Source organism: Bison bison, unplaced genomic scaffold, assembly GCF_000754665.1.
Source record: "Bison bison bison isolate TAMUID 2011002044 unplaced genomic scaffold, Bison_UMD1.0 scf7180017864037, whole genome shotgun sequence".
Taxonomy (NCBI): domain Eukaryota; kingdom Metazoa; phylum Chordata; class Mammalia; order Artiodactyla; family Bovidae; genus Bison; species Bison bison.
Genome location: NW_011494609.1, coordinates 6,972,238 through 6,984,441, shown reverse-complemented (window position 1 = coordinate 6,984,441; position 12,204 = coordinate 6,972,238). Strand labels below are relative to the sequence as shown.

Below are 12,204 nucleotides of genomic sequence, written 5' to 3'. Positions count from 1 at the left end.
AAAGAGATGAAAAGCAGTGGGACAAGTAAAGTGTGTATTAAGAACAGGATACTTGCAAATAGACACCTGGTCAGGTTCACAGAATTGTGTGCAGCGGGGGCAGCTTGGATGGCTTATATGGGGCCGTTTTCTAGGTCTTTGTTTTCCTCTGGCCAATTATCCTACTTTCTGCCCATATCTGGGCTGACTCAGGGCCCTCCCCTGTGTGTGGGTACATCTTCTAGCCAAGACGGATTCCAGCACGAGGGTCTCTGAGAGGTTGACAGGACATATTATGGGCTAGTGCTCCTTCCTTTTGGACCCCCGCCAAACGTTTCTGTGCTTGTGCAGAGGGGTTGGGGGGAGTCTCCTTGACCTCAAGGACGAAAACTGTGGTTGTCTTGTTTTTATTCCATCAGAGCTTAGCTCCTCTCTGCTCCTGCCAAGGTAACTTTTCCTTGAGATGTTAGAAGGAGAATTTCCTCAAAATGTCTAATTGCTCACCTTGGGGCCCACCCACCTCCTACCTCACTTCCAGGCCCCCTGGCTTCAAAAGCCAGAGAGAAGCTTATTTTGAGGTAGCAGGACCAAGCCCGTTCTGTGGAGCCTGAGCCGGGCATCAGGATGGAGTTACTGGCGAAGAGGCATCGGGATCAGGCCAGCTCCGGGGAGGAAGACAGCTTTGGGGTGCAGCCCAGGAGGGTGGCCGACCTGGCCATGGTCCCCAACCTCCGGTGGAGCAGCACCGGCCTCTGCAGGAGAACGAGGTCGCAGTGCCTCTTCAGCAGCTGTGAAAAGGTAGAGCTGGGGTCACTGGGTCCGCCAGGGCCCTGGTGGGGCACAGTGACCACCTAGTTTTGCTGGGGACCACAACCCAGCAGAGGGGACCTGGAGAGAGCACTGGGGGCCCGGGTCCATGCCCCTGGGTTGGTTCCTGTCCTGGTTCCAATTGGGAAAGTGCTGGGTAAGCCCCCACACCCACCTGCCTCATTGTGCAATGACTTTGCCTCCTTTACCCAACAAGGAAGGCCCAGGCACCAGCTGAAGCCTGGGTTGGCTGCACGGAAAGCCCCAGGCAGGCTTGTGTTGGGGACATTTGAATGTCATACACCACTGGTTGGGTGTGAAGATGGTGTCTCACGTTTTAGCCTGGTCCCACAGATGTGGGCGGGTGTCCTGATACTCATGGTCACCTTTGCATCACACTGTTGTTCCCGAGGAAGGCAGCGCTGACCTACAAACTGTAAAGGGCTGTGGAATCCCAGGGTTCCCTCCTCCCTCTGGGGTCTGCATCTGAGGGTCTCCGGCAGGTGGTGGGGGAGGCCTCGGTGTCCTGTCTCTGAAGGAAGACCCTGAAGGGTGTCAGGGCTCACGGGTGGGCCTGACTGGGGTGTGGGGTGTGGTTTTTGGAACGGCACTGATCTAACTGCCTGAGAATCTCTCAGTGACCTTTTTACCCTCAGCAAGAAGACCTGAGTTCATGGATTTCTGACAACATCAAGAAGAAAGAATGCATATACTTTGTGGAAAGCTCCAAACTGTCTGATGCTGGGTGAGTGGCTTGTTCTGTTCCCACTGGTGGTTCAGACAGTATAGAATCTGCCTGCAATGCAGGAGACCGGGTTTGATCCCTGGGTTGGGAAGATCCCCTGGAAAAGGGAGTGGCAACCCACTCCAGTATTCTGGCCTGGAGAATTCCATGGACAGAGGAGCCTGGTGGGTTATAGTCCATGGGGTCACAGAGTCAGACATGACTGACTGACTAACACATTTCTTTCCCTGTTTCCACATGGAGTAGCTGACCAGGGCAGGGCTGACAGAGCCTCAGCAGGGGACAGTTCCAGTGTATATACCAGCCTGGGGTGCTCGGAACATTCCCCTCCAGATATACCCTAGTCCTCACTCTGCAGCAAACAGGCCTCACTGTTTCTTACTTCCGCTCCTTTGTCACCTGGTGATGCCGCCTCCACCATGGAGCCCTCCTTGACCACACTCAGGATGTAACCCGTCCCTCCACTGCACTCTGTATTTGTCTTTTCTGCTGCACTGCTATTATGTGGCTTTGTGGTTTTCTCAGATGAGTTCTGAGCTCTCACCGTGGCTGAGTCACTTTATGACTTCCCCACTAGACAGATAGCCAGCATCCAGCTCAGACTGTGAACAATACAGAGGGGAGGGGCATGCCGTGTCTGGGTGATGGAAGAGGATGATAATCTGGAGCCAGAGGTGCATGATCATCGACCATGATGCTGTTCCTCCTGGGACGTGCCCAGGATGTTGTCACAAAAAGTGCCCCATTTGGGGGTTCACACTCCAGCTTGGCTCCTCTTCAGACAATGGCCCCCCTTCCTCCTCGGAGGCCATGGGGGACCCCCGCATCAGAGAAGTTTGCCATCAGGATCCAGCTGATGGCCTCAAGGTTGTATTCAGTAGTGATCAGAGTTCAAGTTTAGGCCAGTTGCTCTGACCACGTGCAGAGGGCTTTGCACCGAGGTCTGTGATTTTAGTTTTTAAAGCAAGCTTACAACAGTAGGCCCAGGTTTCCTTGCAGGAGTCATTGGCTCCAAAACCCTTTGAAGAAGGTTATTGCGGAGCCCGGGTCTGGTCGGTAGAGGTTCAAGGGGTGCCATCTGTCCAACCTCAGCCCCTCCTGTCCTCTGAATTCTGAACAAATAGCAGAGAAACATCCACAGGGGTCAGTGAGGGTTGGGGTACAGTTTGTATCTGAGACAGAAATGGGGCTCCTTCCTGTTCAGTGTTTCTGTCCCTCTTTGAAGGAATGGCGCTCAGGATATGTTTGGCTCTGAAACTTCTGAAACACCTTTCTTGGTACCTGGACCCATGTGAGGAGCAGCCATGGGGGCTCTGTTGGGGTGGGCGGTGGGTGGGGCGGGCTGTTACTTGAGTGTGTGTAACTCCCCATGGCAGCTTCTTCCTCATATGTCCCGAGGTGCTGGTGAGGGGAGGGGAAAGGGGGTGGAGCCCCACTTACCCACATGGGCCAAGAGTGCTATGAAAATTCTCTGATTATTCAGCTTCTGGGTCACAGTCTGTGGTTTCCTGCTCTGGGTCAGGCTTGGGAACACTCTGTTGATTGAAGACCTTATCTCGTTGGGGGATGGTTGAAAGAGAGGAGGGGAGGGTGTGGGCTATTTTGGGCTGTTACAACTTATGAGAAAGTTTGGGGTGGCCTTGGGCAAGGACACAAGACGGAGTCCTTGTCCTGGCGGCCCCCTTCCCCAGCTTGGACCCAGCTTCCTCCTACCTGAATGGAGGTGCTCACGGGTGGTGCTCAGGGGAGCCCTACAGGTCTAGAAGTGATCTGAGTCCCCTAAGGGGTCATGAGAGCTTCCCAGGTGGCGGTAGTGGTAAACAACCAATTTGCCAATGCAGGAGACAGAAGAGATGCAATTTTGATCACTGCGTCGGAAAGATCCCCCGGAGGAGGGTATGGCAACCCACTCCAGTACTCTTGCCTGGAGAATTCCATGGGCAGAGGAACCTGCCGGGCTATGGTCTGTAAGGTTGTAAGGAACTGGACACAACTGAAGCAATTTAGCATGCCTGCACACAAGGAGTCATAGAAGAAAGTGGGCTCGGAGTTCCTAACGGCTGGGCCAGTGCTCCTGGGCCTGAGGAGGCCCCGGCCTGAGCAGTGGGACAGGGGTACTGAACCCAGGAGACCAGGAGACAGAGCACAGGGTGGGCCTTGGCCTCTTGATTTTCTGCAGCCTCGGTTTTCTGCACGGTTAGTTAACCTGCACAAATTTTATATGTTAGCTTTCATCTAGAACCTTATTTGGCCCTCACAAATTCTGCAGGTCAGGGGTCAGAGAATGTATTTTTTTCTCCCATTTAATGATTGAGAAGTTGAGAGTCGGAGCCCCTAAGGCCACATTCCACAAGCTACAGGGAAACCCATTTTCTCTCTCTAGGTCCGGTCGTGTTTTCCCCTGGGGTCGCTGGGCTCACGTCTCACCTGGTGTCAGACTTTTTGATTTGGTCTTATCTGTATCTTGTCTTCTAGGTCAAAGTAGCACTCTAAAAAAATGTGTAGATTTCCAATTTAACAAGCTGTGAAGAGCATAGTTGCTGTCTCCTCTCTCTCCTCCCATGAACGGCGTTAAAGGAGTAAAATGATTTCAACCCACCAAGACAAAGGAGGAAGGGAGGAGGTGGCAGTTGAAAAGAGATGACGGGTGTTCTCTCTGGGGGGCCATGTGCATCCCTCTAGCCCCAGCTCTAGGTGTTTCTGCTTTGAGCCTACACTGTGTGCTTTTCTGACCTTTTTATTTTGAAATAACTATAGATTTATAAGAAATTGTGAAGATACTGCAGATGGACCCCTCGGTCCCACCAGTGGTTACTTCTTCTACCCCACCATCCATAACCCCTGGCAATCACTCATCTGCTCTTCATTCCTACAGTTGTTTTGGGTGCTGAATGTCACACAAGAGGAATCCTTCACGAGGTGATGTGTCAAGGCTGGCTTTTGTCACCCAGTGGAACGCCTCTGTGATCCGTTCGAGTTGTGTGTGTTGGTCCTAGGCTCCTGTTTGCTGCAGAGGAGCCAACCAGCCTAGATCATAGTATTTGTAGTGAGGTTTCGGTAGATGACAAATAATTGGATCTTATTATGTTTTATCCACTTTGCCAATCTCTGGGGCTTCCCTGGTGGCTCAGTGGTAAAGAATCTCCCTGCAATGCAGGAGACACAGGAGACATGAGTTTGATCTCTGGATCAGGAAGATCCCCTGGAGGAGGAAATGACAACTCACTCCAGTATTCTTGCTTGGAGAATGGACAGAGGAGCCTCGTGGGTTACAGTCCATGAGGGTGCAAAGAGTTAGACAGAACTGAGTGACCAACACTTTCACTTTCATTGATAATGAGGACTTAAGTTTGCCATTGTATTTTTTTGTTTGTTATATTTCTCTATTTTTCTTTTCCTGCCTTTCTGTGGGTTACTTGAACTTTTCTTAGAGTTCCAATTGGTTTATCTATGCTATTTTTGCCTATATCTCTTTTATAGCTTTTTAGTGGTTGTTCCAGTACTACATTATATATATTTAACTTATCACATATTACTGATATCCATGTGTATTGGGAACTCATCCTAGTCTCCTGGTGTTGACATTCACCAGTTTGTGGGAAATGTAGAAACATTCCCACTTTTACACCTCTTTGCCCTTCCCCATTTATATTATAACTGTTACAAAATTTCCTCCACATACATATTAGGTCATGGTGCAATTTTGCTTCAACCGTCAAACATACTTCAGAAAATTCAAGAGGAGGAAAATGTGTTTATTCAGGCACCCGTAGTTTTACTCTTTCCATTCTTCTTTCTTTGTTTTCAACAAGTTATTGACCAGAGACAGAGCAATACATCTTAACACATCTTTCCTCACCTGAACACTATTGACTAAAGATGTCTCAGTATTCACTTACAAAACAAATAGCCGGCCGTAGGCATTGGTGTCTAAACAAATTCCCTGCTTGACAACATGCTAATATTCCAGAATTCCTCCTTTTATCATTTCCTTTCTGTTTGGAGAACTTCCTCTAGCCATCTTCTTTGGGGAAGTTTGTTTGTTGACCAGTTCCCTGGTTTTCTTTCATCTGAGAGTGTCTTGATGTCCCTTTCACGTGGAATGATATTTTTGCTGGATGCAGAATTCTGGGTTGGTAGTTTTCCATTTAGAAAAATGTTGTGTGGATTCTTCCTGGCACTAATTTCTGACTTCTGATTCAAAATCAATTGTGCAATTATTTTCCTCCAACAGGTAAAGTATCATTTCTGACCTTCAAGATTTTTGTCGTTAGATTTTAGATGTTTGACAATTATGTGTCTCCGCTGACTCTGTGGCTGGGGTGCCAGTCATGACTCCACTGGGCCTCCTTTATCCCTGCTGAGGAGAGGAGCAGGCATCAGTTGCCCCTGGTGATCCCGCTGCCTTTGCAGGAAGGTGGTGTGTGAGTGTGGCTACCCACGTGAGCAGCACCTGGAGGAGGCCACGGGGTCCCACACCTTCCAGGGCCAGGAATGGGACCCAAAAAAGCATGTCAGAGAGATGCCAACAGACGCCTTCGGTGACATCGTCTTCACGGGCTTGGGCCAGAAAGTGGGAAAGGTTGGTTTCCATGACTCCATTGTTCTTACTATGGACCAGAGCCCACCCTAGGTGACTGCAGTGGCCGAACCTCCTTAGGGAGGGAGTGAGAGGCTGCAGAACCCACCTGCCCAGTGCTGGGGGTAGGGTGGAGGGCTCTGCATGGCAAATAGAGCTACATGGTGCCCTCAGGGGATTTGTTGCCAGGGCTCCAGGAGAGGTGTGGGCGGGGCACAATGGCAAGTTCAGGGGGTGGCCTGAATGGCTTTTGTCACTGCCAGGAGGGAGCAGGAGAGCACACGGCACGCAGGTGGGGGTGATGGACAGTGGGGAGGCCTTGGGGCTGGCAAGGAGAGCCAGTAGTAGAGCTGAGAGCCCTGCAGGTGGTGGAGCAGTGTGGGTTAGGGCCCCAGGCCTGCCCGGGGGCATGGGGGTGCGGATGGGAACAGCAGGGGGCCAAGGCCTGGCCGGCGTCTCCCTCTGGTGCTGCGAATCTCAGGGTGGTCACTGGGCCAGCAGCGTTGCCAAGCAGACTAGGGCCCCACCCCTACCCTGCTGAATCAGAGTCCCAGTCCCCTGGCTTTAACCCACCTTCTGGAGGGTTCTATGACAGCTCGTGGGTAGCTCTGCCCTGAGGGGTCTGGTGGGGTCACTTGTTTCTGTGCTGCAGTTCTGGGACCCCAGCCTCTTATTGGCTGGGTGTGATCCTCCTCCTCGATTTCTCAGAGTTGCTGCCCACGTGGCCAAAGAGGCTAACAGCATGTTGTACAAGGTGAACTTGGCCCCAGAGCTGCCTTCCTCAGCACCACCTCCAAGCCCCGCCCCTCCATGAGCTGCTGTTGATGCATCATCACGTTGCCTTGTGGGGAGACTGGAGTCAGGCCGTGGGGCTCAGGCTGGGGCACCGTCAACAGAGAGACCCCAGGGCTGCTCCCCTCCCTCCCCCCGGGTGGCCTCTCTTCTCAGCCCTTGCCTCCCCTTTCTCTCAATTGGCGACCTGCTTGGGGGCAGCCACTCTTGCTTCGTCTGGACCCAGTGTGAGCGTCTGTCCACCTGCCTGCCTGGGGCTGTCAGGCATGGCTGGGGCAGGGTGGCCAGGTTCTGGGGCCTAGGTTGGCCACCCACTGACCCCCGGGGTCTTCTGACCTCCCTGCAGTATGTCCGCCTCTCCCAGGACACTCCCTCCAGCCTTATTTACCAGCTCATGACCCAGCAGTGGGGCCTGGATGCCCCCAACCTGCTCATCTCCGTGACCGGCGGGGCCAAGGACTTCAAGATGAAGCCCAGGCTGAAGAGCATTTTCCGAAGAGGGCTCCTCAAGGTGGCCCAGACCTCAGGTAGAGCAGGGACAGAGGGACTGAGGCCCAGACCATGGGTGGTGCTCAGGCCTGGGAGTGCTGGGTGGGCGAGAGGACCCCTGGAAGGCAGAGTCAGGGCCTTGGACTGGCCAGCCCTTGTGGATCATCGAGTTGGGCCCAGGCCCGGGCCAGGTGGGGAGTGTCTGATCAGATTCACCCACTTCCTACTGCTGTACCTGGCTTGCTCATGGTGTAGACCCAGCTCTGGTTGGCTCCCCACTGATGATGCTTCGAAACAGAAGCATTTAGAGAAAGTTCTGAGATGCCATGTTCCTGAGAGCAGGACAGAGGGAGGCAACAGGGAGGTGGGGGAGAGGGCAGGGCCTACAGTCAGAGACGGGGTCGCCTTCCTGCCCCCACCTGACCGAGCATCGTGGAACATCACGGGTCCTGACTGCCACAGGAAAACCTGATCGTGGTGGGGCTCACACCTGACAATGAGTTTGAAAGCCTTGGAGCAGAGTCTGCACAGCACCAGGTGTCCCTCTGCTCCTCCCCAGGGGCCTGGGTCATCACCGGGGGGTCCCACACTGGCGTGATGAAGCAGGTGGGCGAGGCGGTGCGGAACTTCAGCCTGAGTGGCAGCTTCTGTGAAGGGGAAGTGGTCACCATCGGGATCGCCACGTGGGGTGCCCTGCACAACCGGGAGAGCCTGATCCACCCCATGGTGAGCTGGAGACTGCTTCTGGGAGGGTCGGAGCACAGCAGGGAGGTGGTGGGGTAGGATCTTAGCCAGCGGTCAGTGAACGGGCCACCCCTTGGACACCCAGGGTAAGTGCAGTGTCACGGGAAGTGGCTGGATAGGGACGTGGGAGACCCAGGCTCAAATCCCCCCCAACCCCCCAGACCCTGGTGACCCCAGGAGAGTAAGCACCTTGCCTGGACTCTGGTTTCCTCCCTCAAGATCATAGGATGGGTCCATGTAAGAGCTGCCAGAGCTGCCGCTGGTCTGGGGGCCCTCCTAACACCACTCTGATGAGAAATGGACTTTGCAAAGGTGTAGCATGGCTGGGAGCATACAGCCTACCAGCATCTGGGTTTTCAGATCCCAGAGCCTGGCCTTTTAGCCCAGGGCTCAATAGTTCCCTGTTTCCCCTCCCGTGAGCTTCTCTTCTGAGCTTGAAGACAAAGCCTTCCTGCGTCCATTCACCTGGGTGCAGGCCTGAGAAACAATTGCTTAAATGTGAGGATGTGAATTGGAAAAGAGAACTGGTTCATCCAGTAAGATTTTTTGAGGACACAGCAGATTTGGCATAATGAGCACACGGAAGTTTGGAGGGAAACACTGGCCCCAAAATAAAATTCTCCTTGACACACCGAGGAGGTGTGATGACAACTGTCCCACGAGGTTTGACTGATGAGCGAGGCTCTGGCCTTCCTGGGGCGGGGGAGCTGTGCATCCACTTCCTGGGGAGCGCGTTCTCTGCAAAATGACTCCTCATGTCAGTCACAGATGCTGGTCACCAGGCCCCTCGGCTGCTGTCCTTCCGTGTCCACGTCACAGATGTGCTTAGTGGGCCGGATGGGCTCTGTCTTGAACGTCGTTACAGAGTGGAAATTTGAGGCCGAGAGATACTGGCTGACTTCCAACATCACGCTTCACTTTTCTCCCCATCTTGAGCTCAGAGGACTTCCAGCGGCACCACCTGCCCTCCTCTGTGGCATCCAGGGGCCGTGTGCACGGGTCCATAGCCAGCTCTCCTGGACCTGTGTCCCAAGTGACCACAGAACTGATGGCTTAAAGCAACTGAGTGTATTCTCTCGCATTTCTGAACACAGAAGACTGAGGCCAGTACCACTTGGCCAGAATTGAGACGTGGGCAAGCCCGGGCTCCCTCCAGTGGCTAGAAGCTGAACTCCCTGCCTCCTCAGCTCTGCTGGATGCCACTTTCTTGGCTTGTGCCCACATCGCTGCAGTCTCTGCTCTTGGTCACGTGACCTCCTCCTCGTCTAGGGACACTTGTCATGGCATTTAGGACCCACCTGGATGGTCCGTGCTAAGATCCTTAGCTTCATCACGTGACCAAAGACCATGTTTCCAGATGACAGAGCATTCACAGCCTCCAGGTTTTAGGACCTGATATCTTGGCGGGGTGTATCACTTATCCCGCCTGCTAGAGCACCCATTCCTGGCGTGAAAGATGTAGAGCTGTCTGTCTGTCCTGTCCACCTCTCTCCATCCCCAGGGCGGCTTCCCTGCCGAGTACATCGTGGATGAGGGAGGCCAAGGGCACCTGACCTGCCTGGACAGCAACCACTCCCACTTCATTCTTGTGGACGACGGGACCCACGGCCGCTATGGGGTCGAGATTCCCCTGAGGACAAAGCTGGAGAAGTTCATATCGCAGCAGACCAAGGAGAGGGGAGGTGAGCGGGGCCCACTTTCTAGGGCACTTGGAGGAGACGGGAGCAGGCTGGTCCAGGGGTCTGGGGCTCAGCTGGCCGTAGCCAGGACATTTGGTGGGTGGGGTGCTGGGGCGGCCATCAGAACACACCTGGACATCTGTATACTTGGTCAGGGGGTCATCTTCTCACACCCCTTTAACATAAGGAAAGGCTAGGCAGGCACTCAGGACACAGAGCACCCTGTGGTCCCTTCACTACACACACACCTCAGTCCGGAAACCAGAGTGTGAAGGAGTCAGAGCTCAGGCGTTGATCTCATTTCCTCTGTGGCTGGGGTGGGATGGATCCTAGGGCTGGGAGGTCAAATACACAGGGTTCTGCACATGTTTTGCTGGTTGGTTAGACACCTTTGAGCTGAGGTTTTCAAGTTCCACTGCATATTGGGGTTCCCAGAGTGTTGTTAGGCTGCAGCAGCTGGCAGGAGCGGGGAAGGCCCCAGGGGATGCTCGGAGCCCATGGTCCTGAACTATGCTCCCTGCTTCATCCTAGGCGTGGCTATCAAGATCCCGATTGTCTGCGTGGTGCTGGAAGGGGGCCCCGGCACACTGAACGTGAGTCCTTTTGGGGATGGGTGTCTTGGGTCAAGTTCTGTGGTGGGTGAGTAACTGCCCAGAGTGCTGTGGCCTGCCTCCCAGGGAGGCTGTCAGCAAGAGGGGGCAGAGAGCCTGTCCACTGACAGAGGGAAGTGCGTTCACCATGCGCAGTCTCTCTGGGTGGGTGGGCTGGAGCCTCCTGAGAGGCCCTGCCATGGGAGGGTCAGTCCTGGGGCTTGACCAGCACAGAGCAAAGAGGGGTTCCAGAGGGACTGCAGCCCTCACCTGTAGGACCCCTGGACAGCCTGTGGGGGGCTTCTATAGCTCTGCACTCAGGCTCCCAGGAGGGGTCCTCAAAGTACAGCCCTCAGCAACCCCCACCCCCAGCCCCTTTACATTCAGCAGCTGAGTGTAAAGCAGGTTCTGACACACGGCCACGGAGCTTCATGCAGAACCGATGTCCAGCAGGGAGTGTGCCTGCCTCATGGAACTCGGGCCAAACTGACCTTTGCCATAGGATTGTAGGGTGATTGCAATTGCAGGATTGCCCTGGAGAAGCTGAACTCCCTGCCTCCTCCAGCTCTGGTGGATGCCACTTTCTTGGCTTGTGCCCACATCACTCCAGTCTCTGCTCTTGGCCACATGACGGCGGCCGTGGCCTTGTCATCCACAAGGATGAAGTGGGAGTGGTTGCTGTCCAGGCAGGTCAGGTGCCCTTGGCCTCCCTCATCCATGATGTATTCGGCAGGGAAGCCACCCTGGGGATGGAGAGAGGTGTGCAGGACAGACAGACAGCTCTACATCTTTCATACCAGGAATGGGTGCTCTAGCAGGCGGGATAAGTGATACTCCCCGCCAAGATATCAAGTCCTAAAACCTGGAGGCTGTGAATGCTTTGTCATCTGGAAACACCGTCTTTGCTTATGTGATAAAGCTAAGGATCTTAGCACGGACCATCCAGGTGGGTCCTAAATGCAATGACAAGTGTCCCTAGACAAGGAGGAGGTCACGTGACCAAGAGCAGAGACTGCAGCGATGTGGGCACAAGCCAAGAAAGTGGCATCCACCAGAGTTGGAGGAGGCAGGGAGTTCAGCTTCTAGCCACTGGAGGGAGCCTGGCCCTGCCCACATCTTGAATTGGGGCAGAGAATGATGTTCTGTTTATGTTTAGTAAACTCAGGGGGTCAGCATAGGTCCTGGGGTGCCTCGGGGGGCAGGATGTGTCTGATCCCCCCCACTACCTCCCAGACTCTCCCGCAGCAGTGCTCAGAGCAGGTCATCCTTCCTGCCGTGGTGGTGCCCATTCCTCACGGTGCTCTCACCCTGGTCTCTGGGGGTCTCCCTTCATGTCCTTGTCTGACCCTGGGTCTCAAGGAGGGTGTGGAACTCTGGCCCAGGCAGTGCCCCCTTCTTTCTGGGGACGGCTCTCATGTCCACACGTTAGGGGGTGGAAACGTCCCAATCTTTCATGACAGTGGTGTCAAGTGACAGGCCTGAGAGAGGTGGCATGTCGGGTGTGTACCCCATGTATATCAGGGTCAGCGCCCTCCCCTCTGAGCAGAGGAGCGCACCAAGTAAATGTCTTCAGTAAACTTCCCAGCAGGGCTTTCCTGGCGGCTCAGTGGTAAAGAGTCCCCCTGCCAATGCAGGAGACGCAGGTCCGATCCCTGGGTCAGATCCCCTAGAGAAGGAAATGGCAACCCACTTCAGTATTCTTGCCTGGAGAATCCCATGGACAGAGGAGCCTGGCAGGCTATAGTCCATGGGGTCACAAAGAACCAAACACAACTGAGCAACTGAACAACAAGAACAAAC

At 54.3% G+C, this 12,204-nt stretch overlaps 1 protein-coding gene across 1 annotated transcript in view; it reads left to right on the top strand.

Moving 5' to 3' along the window:
* Positions 1-6: 6 nt before the first annotated feature.
* The window catches only part of TRPM2 (transient receptor potential cation channel, subfamily M, member 2), a 44,389-nt gene continuing 32,191 nt past the window's right edge, over positions 7-12,204 (top strand). Inside the window, exons 1-7 of the mRNA XM_010835000.1 lie at positions 7-777; positions 1,443-1,531; positions 5,945-6,113; positions 7,249-7,429; positions 7,951-8,117; positions 9,637-9,817; positions 10,346-10,407. Coding sequence (XP_010833302.1) covers positions 604-777; positions 1,443-1,531; positions 5,945-6,113; positions 7,249-7,429; positions 7,951-8,117; positions 9,637-9,817; positions 10,346-10,407 — 1,023 coding nt within the window. The 5' untranslated portion in view covers positions 7-603. The remainder of the gene's footprint in view (positions 778-1,442; positions 1,532-5,944; positions 6,114-7,248; positions 7,430-7,950; positions 8,118-9,636; positions 9,818-10,345; positions 10,408-12,204) is intronic.